At 46.4% G+C, this 27665-nt stretch overlaps 1 protein-coding gene across 2 annotated transcripts in view; it reads left to right on the forward strand.

Moving 5' to 3' along the window:
- Window positions 1-27665, forward strand: part of CEP41 (centrosomal protein 41) — a 209237-nt gene that overhangs the window by 106090 nt on the left and 75482 nt on the right. For both annotated transcript variants that reach the window (XM_063926751.1, XM_063926752.1), the window contains 2 exons: window positions 24430-24491; window positions 27443-27518. In XM_063926751.1, the coding sequence (XP_063782821.1) occupies window positions 24430-24491; window positions 27443-27518 (138 nt within the window). The remainder of the gene's footprint in view (window positions 1-24429; window positions 24492-27442; window positions 27519-27665) is intronic.

Here is a 27665-nt window from a genome sequence, read left to right on the forward strand (position 1 = left end):
GCCGAGAAGGGCTTGGTACGCGGACCTTCTGGATCTACTAAGGCCTCTTCCTCTTTGAGAGGACCTGCTGCAGCAGGGGCCGTTCACCTATCAAGACTTACCACGGCTACGTTTGACGGCATGGAGGTTGAACGCCTGATACTAGCTCGAAAGGGCATTCCGAACAAGGTTATTCCTACCCTGATACAGGCTAGGAAAGGAGTAACGTCTAAATATTACCATCGTATTTGGAAAAAATGTGTCTTGTTGAGAGTCCAAGAAGTTTCCTACGGTGGAGTTTCAACTGCGATGATTTCTCCTCTTCCTGCAAGCAGGTGTGAATATGGGCCTGAGGTAGGGATCCGTAAAGGTCCAGATTTCGGCCCTATCATTTTCTTCCAGAAACAATTGGCTGCCTTCCCTGAGGTTCAGACCTTTTTGAGAGGAGTCCTGCACATCCAACCTCCCTTTTTACCGCCTACGGCGCCCTGGGATCTTAACGTGGTGTTGCAGTTCCTCCAGTCGGACTGGTTTGAGCCTCTACAGGAGGTTGAGGTCAAGTTTCTCACGTGGTAGGCTGTCACTTTGTTGGCCTTGGCTTCTGCTAGGCGTGTGTCAGAGTTTGGGGTTTTGTCATGTGAAAGCCCATACTTGATCTTCCATGAAGATAGAGCTGAGCTCCGGACACGTCTGCAGTTCCTTTCCGAAGGTTGTGTCGGCGTTTCATATCAACCAACCTATTGTGGTGCCAGTTGCTACTGACTCCTCAGTTTCATCAAAGTCCTTGGATTTTGTAAGGGTTCTGAAAATCTGTGTGAAGAGGACTGCTTGTCACAGAAAATCGGACTCTCTGTTTGTCCTGTATGATCCCAAGAAAGTTGGGTGTCCTGCTTCTAAGCAGACAATCTCTAGCTGGATCAGGTTCACTATCCAGCATGCGTATTCTACGGCAGGATTGCCGTGTCCTACGTCTGTTAAGGCCCACTTTACTCGTAAGGTGGGTTCTTCCTGGCTAGCTGCCCGGGGTGTCTCTGATGATTTGAAGTTCAGTCAATCAGTTCTGTAGGAGCCCCCGCACTCTCATTCCCGTTCTGGGAGCTTTGGTACATCCCCATGGTACTAATGTGGACCCCAGCATCCTCTAGGATGTTAGAGAAAATAGGATTTTAATTACTTACCGGTAAATCCTTTTCTCTTACGTCCTAGAGGATGCTGGGGACTCCGTAAGGACCATGGGGTATAGACGGGCTCCACAGGAGACATGGGCACTATAAAGAACTTTTAGTATGGGTGTGCACTGGCTCTTCCCTCTATGCCCCTCCTCCAGACCTCAGTTAGATTCTGTGCCCAGAGGAGAATGGGTGCACTACAGGGGAGCTTTACTGAGTTTCTCTGATAAAAGAATTTTGTTAGGTTTTTTTATTTTCAGGGAGCACTGCTGGCAACAGGCTCCCTGCATCGTGGGACTGAGGAGAGAGAAGCAGACCTACTTAAGTGATAGGCTCTGCTTCTTAGGCTACTGGACACCATTAGCTCCAAAGGGATCGGAACGCAGGTCTTCCCCCGCTGTTCGTCCCAGAGTCGCGCCGCCGTCCTCCTTGCAGAGCCGGAAGATAGAAGCCGGGTGAGTATATGAAGAAAGAAGACTTCAAAGGCGGCAGAAGACTTCAGATCTTCCCTCAGGTAAGTGCGCAGCGGTAACGCTGCGCGCCATTGCTCCCACACATTACACACACTGACAGGCACTGATGGGTGCAGGGCGCAGGGGGGGCGCCCTGGGCAGCAATATAAACCTCTGGACTGGCATTTCTCTGACGTCCTAGTGGATGCTGGGAACTCCGTAAGGACCATGGGGAATAGCGGCTCCGCAGGAGTCTGGGCACATCTAAAGAAAGCTTTAGGACTACCTGGTGTGCACTGGCTCCTCCCCCTATGACCCTCCTCCAAGCCTCAGTTAGATCTCTGTGCCCGAACGAGAAGGGTGCACACTAGGGGCTCTCCTGAGCTCTTTGTGAAAGTTTTAGTTTAGGTTTATTATTTTCAGTGAGACCTGCTGGCAACAGGCTCACTGCATCGAGGGACTAAGGGGAGAAGAAGCGAACTCACCTGCGTGCAGAGTGGATTGGGCTTCTTGGCTACTGGACATTAGCTCCAGAGGGACGATCACAGGTCCAGCCTGGATGGGTCCCGGAGCCGCGCCACCGGCCCCCTTACAGAGCCAGAAGAGCGAAGAGGTCCGGAAAATCGGCGGCAGAAGACGGTCCTGTCTTCAGATAAGGTAGCGCACAGCACCGCAGCTGTGCGCCATTGCTCTCAGCACACTTCACACTCCGGTCACTGAGGGTGCAGGGCGCTGGGGGGGCAGCGCCCTGAGACGCAATAAATCGATAAAAACCTTATATGGCTAAAATAAATGCATCACATATAGCTCCTGGGCTATATGGATGCATTTAACCCCTGCCAGAACATACAGAAAAACGTATGATAAGGCCGCCGAGAAGGGGGCGGAGCCTATCTCCTCAGCACACTGGCGCCATTTTCCCTCACAGCTCCGTTGGAGGGAAGCTCCCTGGCTCTCCCCTGCAGTCACTACACTACAGAAAGGGGTTAAAAAAGAGAGGGGGGCACTAATTAGGCGCAGTATAAATAATACAGCAGCTATAAAGGGGAAAACACTTATATAAGGTTATCCCTGTATATATATAGCGCTCTGGTGTGTGCTGGCAAACTCTCCCTCTGTCTCCCCAAAGGGCTAGTGGGGTCCTGTCCTCTATCAGAGCATTCCCTGTGTGTGTGCTGTGTGTCGGTACGTTTGTGTCGACATGTATGAGGAGAAAAATGATGTGGAGATGGAGCAGAGTGTCTGTAATAGTGATGTCACCCCCTAGGGGGTCGACACCTGAGTGGATGTACTGTTGAAAATTACGTGACAGTGTCAGCTCTGTATAAAAGACAGTGGTTGACATGAGACAGCCGGCTACTCAGCTTGTGCATGTCCAGACGTCTCATGGGCCGTCAGGGGCTTTAAAGCGCCCGTTACCTCAGATGGCAAATACAGACGCCGACACGGATACTGACTACACGTTACATGATTGAGGCAAAGGAAAATGTTTACACATTTCTGATAATATGAGTACCACCAAAAAGGGGTATTATGTTGGTGAGGAAAAACTACTTGTAGTTTTCCTGAATCTGAGAAATAAAATGAGGTGTGTGATGATGCGTGGGTTTCCCCCCGATAACAATTGATAATTTCTAAAAAGTTATTGGCAGTATACCTTTTCCCGCCAGAGGTTAGGGTGCGTTGGGAAACACCCCCTAGGGGGGATAAGGCGCTCACACGCTTGTAAGAACAAGGGCTCTACCCTCTCCTGAGATGGCCGCCCTTAAGGATCCTGCTGATAGAAAGCAGGAGGGTATCCTAAAATGTATTTAAACACATACTGGTGTTATACTGCGACCAGCAATCGCCTCAGCCTGGATGTGCAGTGCTGGGTTGGCGTGGTCGGATTCCCTGACTGGAAATATTGATATCCTAGATAAGGACAGTATATTATTGCCTATAGAGCAATTAAAAGATGCATTTCTATATATGCATGATGCACAGCGGAATATTTGCCGACTGGCATCAAGTATAAGTGCGTTGTCCAATTCTACCAGTAAAGTGGTCAGGTGATGCGGATTCCAAACGGCATTTGGAAGTATTGCCTTAAAAAACATGGTGGCCACGGCAACAGCTGGGATATCCACGTTTGTACCCCAGGTCGCCTCTCAAAATAAGACGCCGTATTATCAGGCGCAGTCCTGTTTGGCAAGCGGACAAAAGGGTTCCTCTTTTCCGCTCGTGACAGAGGGAGAGGAAAATGGCTGCAGTGATCAGCCAGTTCCCAGGAACAGAAACCCTTTTCCGCCTCTGCCAAGCCCTCAGTATGACGCTAGGGCTTTACAAGCTCAGGCACGGTGGGGGCCCGTTCTCAATTTCAGTGCGCAGTGGGCTCACTCGCAAGTAGACCCCTGGATCCTTCAGGTAATATTTCAGGGGTACAAATTGGAATTCGAGACGTATTCCCCTCGCTGTTTCCAAAAGTCTGTTTTACCGACGTCTCCCGCTGACAGGGAGGCAGTTTTGGAAGCCATTCACAAGCTGTATTCCCAGAAGGTGATAATTAAATACCCCTCCTGCAACAGGGAACGGGGTATTATTCCACACTATTGTGGTACCGAAGCCAAACGGCTCGGTGAGACCGATTTTAAAATCTAAAATCTTTGAACACTTACATACAGAGGTTCAAATTCAAGATTGAGTCACTCAGAGCAGTGATTGCGAACCTGGAAGAAGGGGACTACATGATGTCTCGGGACATCAAGGATGCTTACCTTCATGTCAAAATTTACCCTTCTCACCAAGGGTATCTCAGGTTATGGTACAGAACTGTCACTATCGGTTCAGACGCTGCCGTAGGGATGGTCCACAGCACCCCGGGTCTTAACTGAAGTAATGACCGAAATGATGATATTCCTTCGAAGGAAGGGAATTTTAGTTATCCTTTACTTGGACGATTCCCTGATAAGGGTAAGATCCAGGGAACAGTTGGAGATCGGTGTAGCACTATCTCAGGTAGTGTTGCGGCAGCACGATTGGATTCTCAATATTCCAAAATCGCAGCTGGTTCCGACGACTTGTCTTCTGTTCCTAGGGATGATCCTGGACACAGTCCAGAAAGAAGGTGTTTCTCCCGGAGGAGAAAGCCAGGGAGTTATCCGAGCTAGTCGGGAACCTCCTAAAACCGAACCAAGTCTCAGTGCATCAATGCACAAGGGTTCTGGGTAAAAATGGTGGCTTCCTACGAAGCAATCCCATTCGGCAGATTCCACGCAAGACTTTCCAGTGGAACCTACTGGACAAATGGTCCGGGTCGCATCTTTAGATGCATCAGCGGATAACCCTGTCACCAGGGACAAGGGTATCCCTCCTGTGGTGGTTGCAGAGTGCTCATCTTCTAGAGGGCCGCAGATTCGGCATTCAGGACTGGGTCCTGGTGACCACGGATGCCAGCCTGCGAGGCTGGGGAGCAGTCACACAGGGAAGGAATATCCAGGGCTTATGGTCAAGCCTGGAGACATCACTTCACATAAATATCCTGAAGCTAAGGGCCATTTACAATGCTCTAAGCTTAGCAAGACCTCTGCTTCAAGGTCAGCCGGTGTTGATCCAGTCGGACAACATTACGGCAGTCACCCACGTAAACAGACAGGGTGCCACAAGAAGCAGGAGGGCAATGGCAGAAGCTGCAAGGATTCTTCGCTGGGCGAAAAACCATGTGATCGCACTGTCAGCAGTTTTCATTCCGGGAGTGGACAACTGGGAAGCAGATTTCCTCAGCACGACCTCCACCCGGGAGAGTGGGGACTTCACCCAGAAGTCTTCCACATGATTATAAACCGTTGGGAAAAACTCGACAGGTATTGCGCCAGGTCAAGGGACCCTCAGGCAATAGCTGTAGATGCTCTGGTAACACCGTGGGTGTACCAATCAGTGTATGGGTTCCCTCCTCTGCCTCTCATACCCAAGGTACTGAGATTGATAAGATGGAGAGGAGTAAGCACTATATTCGTGGCTCCGGATTGGCCAAGAAGGACTTGGTATCCGGAACTTCAAGAGATGCTCACGGAGGATCCGTGGCCTCTACCTCTAAGAAGGGACCTGCTCCAGCAAGGACCTTGTCTGTTCCAAGACTTACCGCGGCTGCGTTGACGGCATGGCGGTTGAACGCCGGATCCTGAAGGAAAAAGGCATTCCGGATGAGGTCATCCCTATCCTGATCAAAGCCAGGAAGGATGTAACCACAAAACATTATCACCGCATTTGGCGAAAATATGTTGCGTGGTGCGAGGCCAGTAAGGCCCGACGGAGGAAATTCAACTGGATCGATTCCTACATTTCCTGCAAACAGGAGTATCTATGGGCCTGAAATTGGGGTCCATTAAGGTTCAAATTTCGGCTCTGTCAATTTTCTTCCAAAAATAACTAGCTTCAGTCCCTGAAGTTCAGATGTTTGTTAAAGGGGTACTGCGTATACAGCCTCCTTTTGTGCCTTCAGTGGCACTTTGGGATCTCAAGGTAGTTTTTGGGTTCCAAAAGTCACATTGGTTTGACCCACCTAAATCTGTGGAGTTAAAATATCTCACAGGAAAAGTGGTCATGCTGTTGGCTCTGGCCTGGGCCAGGCGCGTGTCAGAAATGGCGGCTTTATCCTGAAAAAGCCCTTATCTGATTTTCCATTCGGACAGGGCGGAATTGAGGACTCGTCCTCAGTTTCTCCCTAAGGTGGTTTCAGCGTTCACCTGAACCAAACCTATTGTGGTGCCTGCGGCTACTAGGGACTTGGAGGACTCCAAGTTGCTAGACGTTGTCAGGACCCGGAAAATATATGTTTCCAGGACGGCTGGAGTCAGGAAATCTGACTCGCTGTTTATCCTGAATGCACCCAACAAGCTGGGTGCTCCTGCTTCTAAGCAGACTGTTGCTCGTTGGATTTGTAGTACAATTCAGCTTGCACATTCTGTGGCAGGCCTGCCACAGCCAAAAAATCTGTAAATGCCCACTCCACAAGGAAGGTGGGCTCATCTTGGGCAGCTGCCCGAGGGGTCTCGGCTTTACAACTTTGCCGAGCAGCTACTTGGTCAGGAGCAAATACGTTTGTAAAATTCTACAAATTTGATACCCTGGCTGAGGAGGACCGGGAGTTCTCTCATTTGGTGCTGCAGAGTCATCCGCACTCTCCCGCCCGTTTGGGAGCTTTGGTATAATCCCCATGGTCCTTACGGAGTTCCCAGCATCCACTAGGACGTCAGAGAAAATAAGAATTTACTTACCGATAATTCTATTTCTCGTAGTCCGTAGTGGATGCTGGGCGCCCATCCCAAGTGCGGATTGTCTGCAATACTGGTACATAATTATTGTTACAAAAAAATTCGGGTTATTGCTGTAGTGAGCCATCTTTTCTAGAGGCTCCTCTATTATCATGCTATTAACTGGGTTTAGATCACAAGTTATATGGTGTGATTGGTGTGGCTGGTATGAGTCTTACCCGGGATTCAAAATCCTTCCTTATTGTGTACGCTCGTCCGGGCACAGTATCCTAACTGAGGCTTGGAGGAGGGTCATAGGGGGAGGAGCCAGTGCACACCAGGTAGTTCTAAAGCTTTACTTTTGTGCCCAGTCTCCTGCGGAGCCGCTATCCCCCCATGGTCCTTACGGAGTCCCCATCATCCACTACGGACTATGAGAAATAGAATTATCGGTAAGTAAATTCTTATTATATATATATATATATATATATATATATATATATATATATATATATATATATATATATTGATCAGGTACTAGTTAATTAGATACTATCAAAGAGCTGTCTGTTCTATGATAATTGATCCCACTGGTAATTGTCGTACATGCACCCCTTACTCAACTATAATTACCTCATAAGGAATATCCCTAATAACGAGGCTGTGAGTATAAGTGGGTGTGGTAATACTGTTGGCCTTCAAGTTGAGGGGTATTGTGTTTAATAGGGATCACTATTTCAGCCTATCCCCTACTAATATATTCCCAAATCAGATTCCATTAGGGAATAAATCTCCATATAACAGGGGCTTATCATATTAATTATTAATGTCCCTGTTGGAGAAAATATAAATGCTCTGATTATACACGTAAAGGGAGTTGCTTTCAGGAATGTGGCAGTTCCAATTTTACATATATAGCAGCTCACATTTACGTCAGTATTCAGTATTCGTATTAGATCTGGTTAAACGCATATGAAATATTGCTTTCATTAGGGGTGTAGCAACCCCAATTCTATTAGAAAGCAAACTGCCTTAAAATACGGCTTGATTCCTTTTGTAAATAGTTCCAGATCCAATTTTATACTCCGTGTTATTGTATTAAAGGTACTAAGGGTCCTTCATGTATGTGTGGAAAATAGAATTGCTATATCCCCTATACTATAGTATTAACGATATACTGCCAATGCTCTGACATACTGGAGTTTACATTCAAGTTAAAAATTGGATCTGGAACTATTTAAAAAAGGAGGTTAGAGGTGGCAAGAATCCTCCTCTGGGCAGAAAATCACGCGTTGGCGCTGTCAGCAATCTTCATTCCTGGAGTGGACAACTGGGAAGCAGACTTCCTCAGCAGACACGATCTCCATCCAGGCGGGGTCTCCATCCGGAGGTGTTCAAGGAAATAACAGACCTTTGGGGAATAGACATGATGGCCTCTCGTCTCAACAAGAAGCTTCGGCGTTATTGTTCCAGGTCGAGGGACCCACAGACAGTGGCACGGGACGCCCTGGTGTCTCCGTGGGTGTTCCAGTCAGTGTATGCGTTTCCACCGCTCCCACTCATCCCAAGAATACTAAAGCTCATAAGGAGAACAAGGGTTCAAGCGATCCTCATTGCCCCAGATTGGCCGAGAAGGGCTTGGTACGCGGACCTTCTGGATCTACTAAGGCCTCTTCCTCTTTGAGAGGACCTGCTGCAGCAGGGGCCGTTCACCTATCAAGACTTACCACGGCTACGTTTGACGGCATGGAGGTTGAACGCCTGATACTAGCTCGAAAGGGCATTCCGAACAAGGTTATTCCTACCCTGATACAGGCTAGGAAAGGAGTAACGTCTAAATATTACCATCGTATTTGGAAAAAATGTGTCTTGTTGAGAGTCCAAGAAGTTTCCTACGGTGGAGTTTCAACTGCGATGATTTCTCCTTCCTGCAAGCAGGTGTGAATATGGGCCTGAGGTAGGGATCCGTAAAGGTCCAGATTTCGGCCCTATCATTTTCTTCCAGAAACAATTGGCTGCCTTCCCTGAGGTTCAGACCTTTTTGAGAGGAGTCCTGCACATCCAACCTCCCTTTTTACCGCCTACGGCGCCCTGGGATCTTAACGTGGTGTTGCAGTTCCTCCAGTCGGACTGGTTTGAGCCTCTACAGGAGGTTGAGGTCAAGTTTCTCACGTGGTAGGCTGTCACTTTGTTGGCCTTGGCTTCTGCTAGGCGTGTGTCAGAGTTTGGGGTTTTGTCATGTGAAAGCCCATACTTGATCTTCCATGAAGATAGAGCTGAGCTCCGGACACGTCTGCAGTTCCTTTCCGAAGGTTGTGTCGGCGTTTCATATCAACCAACCTATTGTGGTGCCAGTTGCTACTGACTCCTCAGTTTCATCAAAGTCCTTGGATTTTGTAAGGGTTCTGAAAATCTGTGTGAAGAGGACTGCTTGTCACAGAAAATCGGACTCTCTGTTTGTCCTATATGATCCCAAGAAAGTTGGGTGTCCTGCTTCTAAGCAGACAATCTCTAGCTGGATCAGGTTCACTATCCAGCATGCGTATTCTACGGCAGGATTGCCGTGTCCTACGTCTGTTAAGGCCCACTTTACTCGTAAGGTGGGTTCTTCCTGGCTAGCTGCCCGGGGTGTCTCTGATGATTTGAAGTTCAGTCAATCAGTTCTGTAGGAGCCCCCGCGCTCTCATTCCCGTTCTGGGAGCTTTGGTACATCCCCATGGTACTAATGTGGACCCCAGCATCCTCTAGGATGTTAGAGAAAATAGGATTTTAATTACTTACCGGTAAATCCTTTTCTCTTACGTCCTAGAGGATGCTGGGGACTCCGTAAGGACCATGGGGTATAGACGGGCTCCACAGGAGACATGGGCACTATAAAGAACTTTTAGTATGGGTGTGCACTGGCTCTTCCCTCTATGCCCCTCCTCCAGACCTCAGTTAGATTCTGTGCCCAGAGGAGAATGGGTGCACTACAGGGGAGCTCTACTGAGTTTCTCTGATAAAAGAATTTTGTTAGGTTTTTTTATTTTCAGGGAGCACTACTGGCAACAGGCTCCCTGCATCGTGGGACTGAGGAGAGAGAAGCAGACCTACTTAAGTGATAGGCTCTGCTTCTTAGGCTACTGGACACCATTAGCTCCAGAGGGATCGGAACGCAGGTCTCCCCCCGCTGTTCGTCCCAGAGTCGCGCCGCCGTCCTCCTTGCAGAGCCGGAAGATGGAAGCCGGGTGAGTATATGAAGAAAGAAGACTTCAAAGGCGGCAGAAGACTTCAGATCTTCCCTCAGGTAAGTGCGCAGCGGTAACGCTGCGCGCCATTGCTCCCACACATTACACACACTGACAGGCACTGATGGGTGCAGGGCGCAGGGGGGGCGCCCTGGGCAGCAATATAAACCTCTGGACTGGCATTTTTAATATATGGGCTGCGGAGGCAGTAAATATATACATTCCCCGCCATTATTTGTACATTTGAGCGGGACCGAAGCCTGCCGCTGAGGGGGCGGAGCTTGGTCTCACAGCACTAACCAGCGCCATTTTCTCCACAGTGATCTGCAGAGAAGCTGGCTCCCCGGACTCTCCCCTGCTGAACGGTGATACAGGGCTGAAAAAGAGGGGGGGGGGGGGGAAGGGGGCACATGTAGGCGCAGTGAGTGTATATCACAGTTAACATATATAAAAGCGCTTTATCTGGGAATTGGTTCCAGTGTCAGTTGGTGCTGGGTGTGTGCTGGCATACTCTATCTCCCCAAAGGGCCTTGTTGGGGAACTGTCCCCTTATAGATATATCCCTGCGTGTGTGTGTGTGGGGGGGGGGTGTCTGTACGCGTGTGTCTGCAGGCTCTTCCAAGGAGGAAGTGGAGCTGATGATTCTGGTGTCTCAGTCGGCAACGCCGACTCATGATTGGTATGGTATGTGGAATATTTTAAATGCAAATGTGACCTTATTACATAAGAGAATGGACAAAGCTGAGTCCAGGGAAACAGCAGGGAGTCAGTCAATGGATTTGACTGGGTCACAGGGCCCGTCAGGGTCTCAAAAGCGTCCCCTATCCCAAATAGCAGACACTGATACCGACACATATTCTGACTCCATTGTCGATTATGATGAGGCAAGGTTACACCCAAAGGTGGCCAAAAGTATTCATTATATGATTATAGCAATAAAATATGTTTTGAATATCACAGATGAACCCTCTGTCCCTGACACGAGAGTGCGCATGTATAAGGAAAAGAAACCGGAGGTAACTTTTCCTCCATCTCATGAACTGAACGAATTATTTGAAAAAGCTTGGGAAACTCGAGACAAAAAACTGCACATTCCCAAGAGGATCCTTATGGCGTATCCTTTCCCTGCAAAGGACAGGGTACGGTGGGAATCCTCGCCCAGGGTGGACAAGGCTTTAACGCGTCTGTCCAAGAAGGTGGCGCTACTGTCTCCAGACACCGCAGCCCTCAAGGATCCTGCGGATCGTAGACAGGAAACTACCTTAAAATCTATTTATACACATACGGGTGCTTTGCTCAGGCCGGCAATAGCATCGGCATGGGTTTGTAGCGCAGTTGCAGCGTGGACCGATACCATATTAGCTGACATGGATACCATTTTACTGACTTTAGGTCACATTAAAGACGCAGTCTTATATATGAGAGACGCTCAAAGAGACGTGGGGCTGCTTGGTTCCAGAGCCAACGCCATGGCAGTTTCGGCGAGACGAGCTCTGTGTACCCCGCCAGTGGTCGGGTGATGCCAACTCAAAGAAGCATATGGAGGTTTTACCTTACAAGGGTGAAGTTTTGTGTGGGGGTGGTCTCGCGGACCTGGTTTCCACAGCTACGGTGGGTAAATCTACATTTTTGCCTTTTGTTCCCCCACAGCAAAAGAAAACTCCACAATATCAGATGCAGTCCTTTCGGTCACATAAGTCCAGAAGAGGTCGGGGCTCCTCTTTCCTCGCCAGAGGTAAGGGTAGAGGTAAGAGAACACCTGCTTCGGCTAGTTCCCAGGAGCAGAAGTCCTCCCCGGCTTCTGCTAAATCCACCGCATGACGCTGGGGCTCCAGTGAGGGAGTCCGCACCGGTGGGGGCACGTCTTCGACTCTTCAGCCAGGTCTGGGCTCGGTCAGACGTGGATCCTTGGGCGTTGGAAATTGTATCCCAAGGTTACAAACTGGAGTTCGAAGAGGTGCCCCCTCGACGATTTTTCAAGTCTGCCTTGCCAGCCCCTTCCTCGGAGAGGGAAGTAGTATTAGATGCCATTCAAAAGCTGTGTCAACAGCAAGTGATTGTCAAGGTTCCCCTGGTCCAACAGGGAAAAGGGTACTATTCAACCCTGTTCGTGGTCCTGAAGCCGGATGGTTCGGTCAGACCCATTTTAAATCTAAAATCCTTAAACCTGTACTTTGAAAAAGTTCAAATTCAAGATGGAATCACTCCGGGCTGTGATATCCAGTCTGGAAGGAGGGGATTTTATGGTGTCGCTGGACGTGAAGGATGCCTACCTTCATGTCCCCATATTTCCTCATCAGGAGTACCTGAGGTTCGCAGTACAGGACTGTCATTACCAGTTTCAGACGTTGCCGTTTGGACTTTCCACGGCCCCGCGGATTTTCACCAAAGTGATGGCGGAAATGATGGTGCTCCTGCGCAGGCAGGGAGTCACAATTATCCCGTACTTGGACGATCTCCTGATTAAAGGCGAGATCGAGAGATCAATTGCTGAAAAGCGTGTCGCTCTTCCTGAGAGTGTTACAACAACACGGTTGGATTCTCAATCTGCCAAAGTCACAGTTGATTCCAACGACTCGACTATCATTCCTAGGCATGATTCTGGACACGGAACAGAAGAGGGTTTTTCTACCAATGGAAAAAGCCCAGGATCTCCAGAACATGGTCAGGGACCTGCTAAAACCAAAAAGAGCGTCTGTTCATCAATGCACTCGAGTTCTGGGAAAAATGGTGGCAGCCTACGAGGCTATCCCCTTCGTCAGGTTCCATGCGAGGACGTTTCAGTGGGACCTTCTGGACAAGTGGTCAGGGTCCCATCTGCAACTACATCAAAAGATAAGCCTGTCCCCCAGGACCAGGGTGTCTCTCCTGTGGTGGCTGCAGAGTGCTCACCTTCTAGAGGGTCGCAGGTTCGGCATTCAAGACTGGGTTCTGGTGACCACGGACGCAAGCCTCCGAGGATGGGGAGCAGTCACAAAAGGAAGAAATTTTCAGGGTCAAGGCAGGAGGCTTGTCTACACATCAACGTGCTGGAATTGAGGGCCATATACAACGGCCTACGACAAGCGGAGTATCTTCTTCGCGACCTACCGGTTCTGATTCAATCAGACAACGTCACAGCCGTGGCTCATGTAAACCGCCAAGGCGGGACAAGGAGCAGAGTGGCTATGGCGGAAGCCACCAGAATTCTGCGCTGGACGGAAAATCACGTAAGCGTTCTGTCAGCAGTCTTCATACCGGGAGTGGACAACTGGGAAGCAGACTTCCTCAGCAGACACGATCTCCATCCAGGAGAGTGGGGACTTCATCAAGAGGTCTTTGCAGAGATAACAAGTCTTTGGGGACTTCCTCAAATAGACATGATGGCGTCACGCCTCAACAAAAAGCTTCGGAGGTATTGTGCCAGGTCAAGGGAACCTCAGGCAGTAGCGGTAGACGCCCTAGTGACTCCATGGGTGTTTCAGTCGGTCTATGTGTTCCCTCCTCTGCCTCTTATCTCAAAAGTGTTGAGAATCAGAAGACGAAAAAGAGTACAGACAATACTCATTGTTCCAGATTGGCCTCGAAGGGCCTGGTATTCGGATCTTCAGGAGATGCTCACAGAAGATCCGTGGCCTCTTCCTCTCAGGGAAGACCTGTTGCAACAGGGGCCTTGCATGTTCCAAGACTTACCGTGGTTGCGTTTGACGGCATGGCGGTTGAACACCGAATCCTAGCTGAGAAAGGTATTCCGGAGGAAGTTATCCCTACTCTGATAAAGGCTAGGAAGGAGGTAACAGCGAAGCATTATCACCGTATCTGGAGGAAGTATGTATCTTGGTGTGAAACCAAGAATGCTCCTACGGAAGATTTCCATCTGGGCCGTTTTCTCCACTTCTTACAGACAGGAGTGGCTATGGGCCTAAAGTTAGGCTCCATTAAGGTACAGATTTCGGCCCTATCTATATTCTTTCAGAAGGAATTGGCTTCTCTTCCAGAAAGACCAGACTTTTTTGTGAAGGGAGTGCTGCACATCCATCCTCCTTTTGTGCCACCAGTGGCACCATGGGACCTTAACGTGGTGTTACAGTTCCTTAAATCCCACTGGTATGAACCCCTTCAAACGGTTAAATTAAAATTTCTCACCTGGAAGGTGGTCATGTTATTAGCCTTGGCATCTGCAAGGCGGGTGTCAGAGTTGGCGGCCTTGTCTCACAAGAGCCCCTACTTGATTTTTCATGTGGATAGAGCGGAATTGAGGACTCGTCCTCAATTTTTGCCTAAGGTGGTTTCTTCATTTCATATGAACCAACCTATTGTGGTACCTGTGGCTACGAGTGACTTGGAGGACTCCAAGTCCCTGGATGTAGTCAGGGCCTTAAAAATCTATGTAGCCAGGACGGCTAGGGTTAGGAATACAGAGGCTCTGTTTGTCCTGTATGCAGCCAACAAGGTTGGCGCGCCTGCTTCTAAGCAGACTATTGCTCGCTGTATCTGTCACACGATTCAGCAGGCTCATTCTACGGCTGGATTGCCGTTACCAAATTCGGTAAAGGCCCATTCCACTAGGAAGGTGGGCTCTTCTTGGGCGGCTGCCCGAGGCGTCTCGGCATTACAGTTGTGCCGAGCAGCTACTTGGTCGGGTTCAAACACTTTTGCAAAATGCTACATGTTTGATACCCTGGCTGAGGAGGACCTCGTGTTTGCTAAATCGGTGCGGCAGAGTCATCCACACTCTCCCGCCCGGTTTGGAGCTTTGGTATAAACCCCATGGTCCTTATGGAGTCCCCAGCATCCTCTAGGACGTAAGAGAAAATAAGATTTTAAAACTACCGGTAAATCTTTTTCTCCTAGTCCGTAGAGGATGCTGGGCACCCGTCCCAGTGCGGACTAAATCTGCAAGACTTGTATATATAGTTGTTGCTTACATAAGGGTTATGTTACAGTTGAGATCAGTCGTTGACTGATACTGTTTTTGTTCATACTGTTAACTGGTTGCGTATATTCCAGGTTATATGGTGTGGTTGGTGTGGGCTGGTATGAATTTTGCCCTTAGATTACAAAATCCTTTCCTCATATTGTACATCTCCTCTGGGCACAGTTTCTCTAACTGAGGTCTGGAGGAGGGGCATAGAGGGAGGAGCCAGTGCACACCCATACTAAAAGTTCTTTCTAGTGCCCATGTCTCCTGCGGAGCCCGTCTATACCCCATGGTCCTTACGGAGTCCCCAGCATCCTCTATGGACTAGGAGAAAAAGATTTACCGGTAGGTTTCAAATCGTATTGCAGTCCGTAGAGGATGCTGGGCGCCCGCCCCAGCGCTTCGTGATCCTGCAGTGGTTACTTACTGTAGTTCAGTACTGCTTAGTTCTCGGTTAAGTACTGTTTTGTTACTTAGTAAGTAATATTGTTCAGCCGTTGCTGAGTATTCAAGCTAGTTAGCTTGGTTTGCCTTGTGTGTGAGTTGTTGTGAATCTCGCCACTATCTGTGTAAAATCCTTCTCTCAAAGTTCTGTCTCAGGCACAGTTTCTAGACTGAGTCTGGTAGGAGGAGCATAGAGGGAGGAGCCAGCCCACACTCTCAAACTCTTAAAGTGCCAGTGGCTCCTAGTGGACCCGTCTATACCCCATGGTACTAATGTGGACCCCAGCATCCTCTACGTACTACGAGAAAAGGATTTACCGACAGGTAATTAAAATCCTATTTTCTCTGTGTGTCTCCTCTCACATACAGTAAGAGCAGGCTTGATCCGTATACTGGGGGTCATTTCGAGTTGACCGTAGCACAGCTACGACCATCTTCCCTGAGATGCGGGGGGACGCCCAGCACAGGGCTAGTCCGCCCGCATGTCAATCGCCCCCCCCCCCCCTCCCCCCCACTAATACTAAAGCATCGCTCAGCGGAGATCTCAAGGTGGGAGCTCGACTGCGTCACTTCAGCCGCATCTGGAAAGGCTCCTGCCAGGATACCTGGGTAAGGGAACCCATTTCTCAGGGCTACAAGCTGGAGTTCGACGGTGGTCCTCCCCAACGCTTTTTCAAATCAAGCTTCCCAGCTTTGGAGGATATGTAGGTTAAGTTGCAACAGGCCATCTGAAGGTTGGTCCAGTTTCACGCCATTGTTTCAGTACCGATACCACAACAAGGCAGAGGTTATTACTCCAACCTGTTTGTGGTACCAAAGCCGGACGGCTTGGTACGGCCCATTTTGAATGTAAAGTCCTTGAACCCTTACCTAAAGGTTTTAAAGTTCAAAATGGAATCCATGAGGGCAGTCATTGTGGACCTGGAAGAACAGGAATTCATGGTTTCCTTGGATATCAAGAGCGCCTACCTTCATATTCCAATTTGGCCACCTCATCAGACTTATCTGAGGTTTGCCCTACTGGACGATCACTACCAGTTCCAGGCACTATCCTTTGGCCTGTCCACGGCTCCGAGGGTATTCACGAAGGTGATGGTGGGGTTGATTGATTTATTTATTTATTAACAGTTTCTTATATAGCGCAGCATATTCCGTTGCGCTTTACAATTAGAACAACAGTAATATAACAAAACTGGGTAAAAACAGACAGACCTAGATGTAGGAAGGCCCTGCTCGCAAGCTTACAATCTATAGGGAAATAGGCATAGATACACAAGGATAGATGCTATCTATTGCTTAATAGTCCACCAGATTGCTAGGTTCTTAATGGGTTGTATGATACCCCGCAAAGTTGGGCAAGTGTCAGGAGGGTGTGAGACTAAAGAAAGACAAGATATGTGATGTTATGAATACTGTACAGAGGATGTAATTAGATAGGGAAGCACTGAAGGTTATGTGGGTGGGTCTGGAATTTGATAGGCTTGTCTGAAGAGGTGAGTTTTCAGGGAACGTTTAAAGGTTTGGAGACTAGAGGCGAATCTTACTGTGCGTGGGAGGGCATTCCACAGAGTGGGTGAAGCCCGGATAAAGTCCTATAATTTTGAGTGTGAACAAGTAATGCGTGTGGATGAGAGACGTAGATCTTGTGCAGAGCGGAGAGGTCGGGTAGGGAGATATTTTGAGATGAGTGAAGAGATGTATGTTGGTGCAGTTTGGTTAATAGCCTTGTATGTGAGTAAAAGTATTTTATATTTAATACGGTAGAATACCGGTAACCAATGGAGGGACTGACAGAGCGGATCTGCAGACGATGAACGTCTGGCGAGGAAGATTAGCCTCGCAGCTGCATTCAAAATGGATTGTAGTGGTGAGAGCCTATGTTTGGGAAGACCGGTCAGGAAACTATTACAATAATCAATGCGGGAGATAATGAGAGCATGGATTAGAGTTTTTGCTGTGTCTTGTGTAAGATACTTTGGATATGTTTCTTAGATGTATGTAACATGATCTTGAGACAGATTGAATGTGGGGAACAAAGGACAGTTCAGAGTCAAGAATGACACCTAGGCAGCGAGCTTGTGGGGTAGGGATGATTGCCGAGTTTTCAACAGTGTTAGAGATATCAGGTTGGTAACTACTATTAATTAATTCTGTTTTGGAAATATTAAATTTGAGGTGGCGAGATGTCATCCAAGAGGAAATGGCGAAAGGCATTCCGTGACACGGCACAATACAGATGGTGACAAATCAGGGGAGGATAGGTAGATTTGAGTATCATCCGCATACAGATGGTACTGAAATCCGAAAGAGTTGATTAGTTTGCCAAGAGATGTGGTATAGATAGAGAAAAGCAGAGGACCTAAGACTGAGCCTTGCGGTACTCCAACTGAGAGAGGTAGCGAAGAAGAGGTGGAATCAGAGAAACGAACACTGAAGGAGCGATTAGATAGGTAGGATGAGAACCAAGAAAGGGCTGTGTTCTGAATACCTAGGGATTGTAGTGTTTGTATGAGAATAGAGTGGTCATCAGTGTTAAAAGCAGCAGAGAGATCTAGGAGAATAAGTAGAGAGTAGTGTCCTTTAGATTTAGCAGTAACCAAATCATTCACTACCTTAGACAGTGCTGTCTCTGTGGAGTGTTGGGCACGAAATCCTGACTGAAGTGGGTCCAGTAGGCTGTGTGAGTTAAAGTGTGTGAGGCGAGTGTAGGCAAGTCTCTCGAGTAGCTTGGAGGGGCATGGGAGCTGAGAGATGGGACGGTAGTTAGAGAGAGAGTTTGGGTCAGAGTTTTTTTTTTTTCAGAATGGGAGTAATCACTGCATGCTTGTATAGAGAAGGAAAGATACCAGTAGACAGGGAGAGAGTACAGATTTTCGTTAAGGTTGGGATGAGCACAGTAGACAGAGCTTCACTAATTTGTGAGTGTATAGAGTCAAGGGGAGAGGTATTAGAGTAAGTAGATGAATAGCGTGCACATACTTCATCTTCATTTGTAGGATCAAAAGAAGAGAAGGTGTTAGAGGGTTCAGGCAGGGAATTGAGCAGATGACTTGCTGTGGAAGAGCATACCATTTCATTTTGGATCTTGTCCATCTTGTCCTTGAAATAGGAAGCAAGATCTTGCGCACTGACAGTGGCTGGTGGGTTGGGTGAGGCAGGGACAAGAAGTGATTTAAATGTATTAAAAAGTCGCTTGGGGTTAGAGGCTTGAGCAGAGATGAGAGATTGAAAATATGTTTGTTTGGCAGTGTCCAGAGCATTACGATAAGAGTGGTAGGTGGTCTTATATGTGAAAAAGTCACTTGAACTACGAGATTTACGCAACTGGCGTTCTACTTTACGTGAGAGTTTTTGTAAGTGTCTAGAGTATTTAGAGTTCCACGGTTGAGATCTAAGTCTACGTGGAGTGTGATGGGTAGCTGGAGCCACTTCATCAAGTGCTGTTTCTAGAGTTTGGTTAAGGTGTGACACAGCAGTCTCAGGAGAGGTGAATGTAGAAATTGGTGAGAACAGTGGTTGCAGAGAGGTATATAGTTGTTGAAAATTAATAGCGTTAATATTTCTGCGGGTTAGAGGAGTCCTTGTAGACTTTAGGGACATTGAGTTTGAAGTAATGGTGGAGAGCATGCAGGTGATAACGTTGTGATCTGAGAGAGGGAAAGAAGTGTTAGTGAGTTCAGAAACAGAGCATAGTCTGGTGAATACAAGATCAAGGCAGTGGCCCTCCTGATGAGTTAGGGAGTCAGTCCATTGGGAGAGGCCAAGAGAGGAGATTAGAGAGAGTTCTTTAGAGGCATGGGTAGATTGTGGACTGTCAATAGAGAGATTGAAATCGCACATAATGATGGTGGAGATGTCAGAGGATAGAAAGTGAGGGAGCCAAGCAGAAAAATCTTCCAGAAACTTTTTGGGTTGCCCAGGTGGGCGATAGATAGCTGCAACACGCAGAGAGAAAGGGGTGGAAATCCTAATAGATTGTACTTCAAGTGATGTAAATGCGAGAAAGGGAACAGGTGGTAAAATGATGTGTGTGTAAGATTTGGACAGTAATATTCCAACACCAGCTCCTTTCATGTTACCAGGCCTGGGGGTGTGTGTGAAGTGGAGGCCACCATGTGACAGTGCTGCAGGGGAGTCCGTGTCTGATTGTGTTAGCCATGTTTCTGTTATGGCTAGCATATTGAATTTTTTTGTTATGAAAAGGTCATGAATAGATGTTAATTTGTTGCAAACAGAGCTTGCATTCCATAAAGCACATTTTAGTGACTTGGAGGGAGATGGGAGACATGTGATGTTGATAAGGTTTGTTGGATTTATATTCTGTTGTGAGTCAGCTGAATGTGAGTGTGGTATGTGGATGGGATGATGCTCCAGCTCCGGGTCCTGGGGGTCAATGTTGTCCCTTACCTGGACGATCTTCTGATAAAAGCAAGATCCAGGGAGCTTTTATTGCTCCATATCAACCTCACTATCCAGCTTCTGTCACGCCATGCATGGATTCTCAATCTACAGAAGTCCCACCTGGATCCGACTCAACAGCTCCTGTTCCTGGGAATGTTGTTGGATACGGTGGCCCAGAAGGTGTTCCTCCCAGAGGACGAAGTGAGACAACTTCAGGAGATGGTCCGCATGGTGCTCCGACCTATTCGAGTATCCATCCATCTTTGCATCAGATTGTTGGGGAAGATGGTTGCTTCATACGAGGCGATCCAATATGGGAGGTTCTATGCCAGAACATTTCAATTGGGATCTCCTGAGCAAGTGGTCTGGATCACATCTACAGATGCACTGGATGATTCGGCTGTCACCTCATACCAGGTGTGGTGGCTGCAGTCCTCCAACTTGTTGGAAGGCCGAAGTTTCGGGATTCAGGATTGGACCCTCCTCACGATGGATGCAAGTCTGGAAGTATGGTGTGCTGTCACCCCCCCTCTGATCAACATTCTGGAACTGTAGGCGATCTACAATGCTCTGCTTCAGGCCTCTCCTCTGCTTTCGGATCATGTGATTCAAGTTCAGTCGGACAGTGCCACAGCAGTGGTGTACATCAATCGGCAAGGAGGGACAAAAAGCAGAGCCTGCATGTGAGAGGTGCCAAAGATACTCCTGGGCGGAAAGAAATGCAAGAGCAATGTCCTCAATCTTCATTCCAGGTGTGGACAACTGGGAAGCGGACTTCCTGAGTCATCACGATCTCCACCCGGGGAAGTGGGGACTCCACCATCAGGTGTTCCAGCAGATCATCCACCGGTGGGGCTGTCCAAAGATTGACATGTTGGCTTATCGACTCAACAAGACGCTTCACTGGTATTGTTCACGAACTAGGGACCCTCAGGAGAGGGCAGTGGATGCACTGACATTGCCTTGGCCTTACCGGCTGGTCTACCAGGAGGAACGCACGTATCAGTCTGCAGAGGTCCACTTGGGACATTTCTTATGTTTCCTGCAGGCTGGTGTGGATAAGGGCTTACGTCTGGGTTCCATTAAGGTTCAGATTTCAGCTCTCTCAATTTTCTTTCAGAAGAAATTGGCAGTGTTACCAGAAGTTCAACCTCCTTTTGTACCACCTACGGCACCCCGGGATTTGAATGTGGTGTTGGATTTTCTACAGTCCTCCTGGTTTGAACCTATGATAACCGTAGAAGACAAGTACCTCCCGTGGAAGACTGTGATGTTACTGGCCCTGGCTTCTGCTAGACGTGTCTCAAAATTGGGAGCCTTATCGTGTAAAAGTCCATACTTGGTCTTTTTTTTTTATAGATTCTTTATTTTCAATTTTTCAGGTAACAAAAGAAAAAACAGAGACACAAATAGTTTGGACATCTCAAGTACAGGGCAGTCAACCATGTGACCATTTGTCTCATATATAACAAATAATTAACAATTAGGTTTCCATGTAATTTCCGGAAACAACAAATAAGAAAAATAACAATAACACTAAATCAAATAGTAAGAGGTGGGAGGGAAGGATGGGTAAGACAAGGGTTGGGGTACAGGTAAGTCAGTTTATAATCTGGAGCATTTATCCAAGTGTGTGTGGTACTCAGGGGGGTTGTCATGAAGCGTGGTTCGTTGGGGTCAGTGCAGTATATTCTCGCGTGGTCTTAAATTCAAGCCACGGAAACCAGGTTGAAGTATATGTGGGACGTTTTTCTAGAGCAGTGTAGTAGATGTCCTCCATACTTGTTCTTTTACGAGGACAAAGCGGAGCTCCGGACTAGGCAGCAGTTCATGCCGAAGGTAGTCTCTGCATTCCACTTGAATCAACCTATTGTGGTTCCATCAAGTTCTGGCACCTCTGCTCCTCCGGAGGCATTGAATGCTGTGCGAGCCTTGAAGATCTATGTCAAACGAACGGCTCGGATCAGTAAGACTGATTCCTTGTCCGTGCTCTGATGTACATACAAAGCGTTGTCCTGTTTCAAAGCAGTCCATTGCTCATTGGCTTAGGCTTACTTTCCAACAGGCCTTTGTGTCAGCAACCTTACCTGTTCCTAAGTCTCTGCAGGCTCATTCTACAAGATCAGTGGGCTCTTCCTGGGCGGCTGCCCATGGAGTCTCGGCAACTGTGCTGAGCTGCTACCTGGTCCGGGAAGAACACTTATTTGTAAAGTTCTACAAGTTTGATACCCTGGCCAAAGAGGTTATCTTGCTAGATTGCTTAGATTTTAAGCACGGATCTGCCGTGTGTATGCCCCCCAGCGGTAGCGATGCGCGGCCCCGCGCATTGCTATCGCCGGTGCTAGATTGAGCCTGCATGCAGGCTCAATCTAGCGGGTCGCTCACTTCACCGTTGTGTGAAGTGAGCGGCCCCCGTCGGCTTTCCCCCTCGTTAAGCACATCGCGCTGTGCTGAGCGGGGAGAGAGATGTGTGCTGAGCGGTCTGTGTTAAGATCGCTCAGCACACATCTCTCCCGTGAGTACCCCCCTTTACAGTATTTGTATTTTAGGTGATAGAGATTACATGTCAATCGCAAGCATCCTTTTTTAGTTCTGTAATAAAAGTGCCTTCATATTCCACAATATTTCAAAGTCATGAATTTTCTAAGCATTGTAATATTTCTGTAAACTATCTCCAGTTCAATTTCTGCATTCTTCTCCACTCTCCTCATAATAACAGCCTCACAAATGCTGTTTTGTTGCTGTTCTGAATCTCATTCCCTTGGTGCTTATCAGATTTCTTCTTATGTTTATTCTTTCGTTCAGAAGAGACTGGAACACAAACAGATCTTTTGTCTCTTTCCATGTGCTGCATAATATAGACCTGTTAGGGCTACTAGAATGGCTACTTTTGTACCGCCCGTTTAGGTACACTCTATCAATGTGAAATCAAAACCTTAGTACAGTAATTCCGTCTTTTGAGAACAACAGAGAGAATATGATGTCTAAAAGTATTCAGATCTGATATAGGGCAGCACAGTAAGTCTCACTGTCTTGGGTATGGCATTAATGAGAGAATCTAGGGCGAGCTTCAGGCCATTCCTAACTCGTTCACAGTCCTGTTGAGTTAGTGCTATTCTAGGACCAGATACAGCACCAAACACTTTAAACATGAAATCATCAGTTATGTCTCAAAGTTCTGATGAGGCTTCCTGCCAGGCAGAACCAGGTAATGGCTCACTGCTTGAGTGTCAGTGGGAGCGGTGTGTGTTTTCATCATGTAATCTTTTGATTGTTGTTCTATTCAGCTGATAAATAGTCTTTCAGGTAAGTGTTGAATATATATGCATGTATGATTTGCTGAATGTAAATTTTTGTTTTATTTTACAAATGCAATTGTCAAGACAACAGTGATCCTACAAATACACTATGGTACAACTATAGCAAAGATTTTTGTTACAGTAGATGCTCAAAACTTCACTTGAGCTTTTAGATTTTGTACATTCTGGCACATGCATGTTATGCCTTGCTTTGTTCTAGGTTCCAAGTTTTTAAGTTAGCTTTGTGACAGAGCGGGGAATATTATACAACTTTAAAATTGTGATTTTTTTAAAGGCAAAAACCAGGATTTTCTTGTCTTTTAAAAATAAATCACAACTTGACATCTTGCTGCAAAATCGCAGAAGAATGAACACATTTACAAACGTACCCTATTCTATTCCTTCCCCCAATGTTTTTCTTTCCCTATCCTTTTTGGTTTGGTAATTTTGTCCTTCTCTTAAATGCAACTCAGTTTTAAAAACATTCCTGTTTTTAGCACACATATTCAAGTCTCTATGGTGGCTAATGCTAATAGAGCAAATGGTCACTTTTGTACGCTAGTTTACATGTTGCAAAATAGTGTTTTAGGTATATATATATATATATATATATATATATATATATTTCTTTTATGCTATTCCTAGCTATGGTGTTGTGTGTTTTTTGTTTTTTTAATGTCTACATTGGCTAACCATATGAATGCCATGTGAGTTTGGTTTAAAATGGTTATTACTATGAAATACCTACTCTGTTGTAATATTATAGCTGTATTGATCTATTTTATTTCAGTTACCAATCAGTTTTTTTCTCTCCTTTCTTCCAATATCAAACATTGTTTACTACTTGAGACCTCTTGACCAATCCAATTAATTTGTACATCTGAAATCTAAAACCCCACAATAGATCCATACTTACCTACAGTCAGAGAAATTGTGTTTTGAGAGGATAATCTTTCAGATCTCCTACATTTTTTTAAATCCTACTTTGTGTCTAGTTAGAGTAACCCAATAGTTTCCTGTATTTGACCCTATATTCGTAGCTTGTATACTTTGCTTTGTGTGTTGTGAACTTCAGTACTGATTAGTTGTGGAGGCATATCACACAACCAGTTGTGGTGGGGGGGTTTTCTAGTCAAGTCATAGGTGAAACATTTGAAGCTGATGTTCCAAGTTATTTTTTGCTTACATTCCACACAGCAGCAACATGTTTTTTTACTTGTTTATTATCATTTGTTTTAGTTGCTAATACTGTAAGCTCATTTTGTTGCATTCATATTTGTTACTGGTAATTATGAACATTTGCAGTTATACATATTTTTATTTCCAGATTACAGGTATAAAAAAGATGAAATTTTCAAGCGGATAAAAGTTACCACCTTTGCTCAGCTGGTGAGTTTGATGCTTTGTCTTATTGGTTCATGACTAAACGGATTTGTTTTTTTTTCGGTCATGTTGGGCATTTAAAATGTTCTACTATTATTTATATTTAGAGGTTCCTCCTCTTTTTAGTGTTATGACACACCTGCTGACATTATTTTTGGGGCGATTCAGTTAGCAACACGGGAACGTAGCTCCTGGGTTAAGTGCCTGGAGCTATTCAATTACTCATTCGGTAAACCCATGATTAACCCTTAGCGTGGATTTCTGCTTACGCCCTCCCAGTGTCGGACTGGGGCATGAAGGGCCCACTGGGGGAATGCAGTGGTAGGGGTCCATGCTTAGGAGCTTGACCAACCGTAAGAGAGTGCATGGTTTGGGGCACTTAATTAACCACTTAACTGACTATTTTCCCCCCGGAAACCGCTCAGAAATTCAGGTTGTTTTTCTATGACTGAATTAGGTGAAGGACAGGAATTTAACCTTTATCCAAAATGATTTTAGTTTAAAAGTAATTTTTCTCAAACATTGGAACATTGGACGAGAAGGTTGGTAACTTCGCGGCCATCACAATGTTACTTTTTACACCCCAGACAGCTGCCATGTACACAGTGGGATGCTGGGGATGGCTTGGGGAGGTTGGTTTACACTTATCCTGGGTGGGGGGGTCCTGCCGTGCTGACCGATCAGCAGTGATTGGCAGCACAGCAAACACTGGGTAGCAGCAGTGGAGGGTAGTTTCCCTTCCCTGTCGCTACTAACACAGTTTATCTGACTGGTCACATCCTGTGCGACCAGGTCAGATAAAACACTTGCTGGTATGGTCGCATTTGATGCGACCGTGCCAGGCAAGTGGTTAAAAGATATAGTACATACTGGTAGTGCACACATGATAATGTACCAGATTAATAACCGCAATGCATTGTAAAACATACACTATAGTCCTGTGCAGCATAATGTAACATAAGTATAATTCAAGTGCACAGTATGGAACCTGATCCCTAGAGAAGGGGTGGGGGCTCCAGGCCTGTGGGCCAGTCCAAGCCCGCATCCTCCTAAGGGTGCGAGCAGAAATCTGTGTTTAGTGTCGTGGGTCTAGTTTAGTCTTACTGTGTGCGGTACCTGCATCGTGCCCAGCACTTAACCTGGGAGATGCAGCTTACTGTGACTAAGTACCGGGCATTTATCGTGGTAAGGTTCACATAACAGGTTAAGTGCCTTGTGCGATGCAATCAAATTAATCATTCCGGGCACTTAACCCAGAAGCTACATCCCTGTGGTGCTAATTGACTCTCCCCCATTATGAGGCCTGGTATATTAGGTTGACATTCCGCACGTTGACACTGATGAAATGTCCACCTGGTCACAATGTTGACAATGTGTTTTACGTTAAGTCTATCCCTAACGCTGACCCCTAACTACTTACTCCTATGCTAATTTTCACATCGACAACAGCTTCACAATGACATCATAACTGTTGACTTTTTATGGGGGGAGTTCAATTTTTTGGGGGTGTTTAATTTTCCTGTGTAAACGCCCAAACAACTGTCGCTATTCAATTACCTTTCTCACACAAATCTGAAATAACCTACTGTGCATGTACTGATTCCCTTTGATGTACTGATGCTCTTCATTCGTCCGTGAGGACATTAGCAACAGCAGGAGCGAGTCTACATTATATCTTGATTCAGAGGTGGATGCGGATCCTGTTTTGACTACTTCTTTGTGTGTAGTGCAACTGCAAATTTGTGCTAATGCTGCAGCATATGGAATTCATGCAGAAATGTCTATCGGCAGCATCTCAAATCCATCAATTTGCATAATAGTTCTGTGGTTACTGAGAATGACCGCTAGTGCCATTGCAGCTGTGTCTTTGGATGTAATCGATGGCTGTGACACCCCCCCATCCGAGTTGCCAGCCCGTTACCTCCCAGGAATGGCCACTGACATTGCCTCTCTCTGTGCACAAATCCTTTGTGATCATCAGCAGTAACCATCAAGACTCGTGCACAGACCGCAAAACATTGGCCGATTGTGACTGCCATCGATACTCCGTCTGCCTCTGAATCTGTCTCTGTATACCTGAGGAAATTTGCTACTTCAGAGCAGGGACTTGCTGTGGACTGCATTAAAAGAATGGAGACATTGCTTGGGTTATTTAGGCTGTCCCATTTATTGTATTCAACCCCTTTAAAGAGTCAATCATTGTTGTTGCTACAATTAAGGGTACTGTAACACACAGACAATATGCAGATCCTGTATAATAAAAGGCTAACTCTGCTATGGGAGAATTCTATGGGGGGGAATTCAAGTGTTGTGCTCATCAGCGGCCATTTGATGGCGCCCGGCGAAGCAATTCAAGTGTTGCTCCGTTCGGGCATGCACAGCCGCCGGCACTGACATTACTGTTATGTTGTTCCATCATTTTGACTTGCTGGTAACTGGTTACGTCATAACGTTTACCTTGATAACCTTGATATTGAATGAGAGACTTTAGATTGGACAGAATTGGTTCTTGAAAATGGCCATGACACACCTGCGTTTTCCCAAACACTCCCCATAAAGTGTTTCAGTATCGAGCTGCACTCAGTAATGAAATACAGTATGTCATCTTCCTGACAGATTATTATAATTGCATTTTACTACATTTACAGCGATAACTTTTACAAGGCATCTATATTTAAATAGATGTTTTCATAATTTAGCTACTTTTGAATACATTTTTTTTTATAAAACTTGGAGGCCAAGTTAGCAATTATATTTAAATTTAATAATTTATCTGTTTTAAGCAATGCTAGGTATCTAAATGGTTTAAGTAATCCTAATCGCTGCATGAAATGAGTGTTGTAGATCGCCTATTAAGAGTTAACGAAAACCAAAAGTTATAGTTTTAGTTTGGATGCTTATAAAAAATATTATGTTGTATGTGGCAAATAAAATAATAAGAGTACAATTACATACAGGTTCTACAAGTGGCATCCATATCAGATGAAAGTGATGCTGATGAAATTACTAATGAGGAGCTGCGGAGACTAGAAGGTAATGAATATTTCAGTGGTTTAAGTGATGAATAGCAGATACCTGATTATCTGAATGAAACACTAGCAGATGCTTTGAGAAGGTCACCTCAGACATGTCCCAGCTCATTGTATTCCCCAATTGTATTAGTCATCTCCTATTCTCCAT

This window comes from Pseudophryne corroboree, chromosome 6 (genome assembly GCF_028390025.1).
Source record: "Pseudophryne corroboree isolate aPseCor3 chromosome 6, aPseCor3.hap2, whole genome shotgun sequence".
NCBI lineage: Eukaryota > Metazoa > Chordata > Amphibia > Anura > Myobatrachidae > Pseudophryne > Pseudophryne corroboree.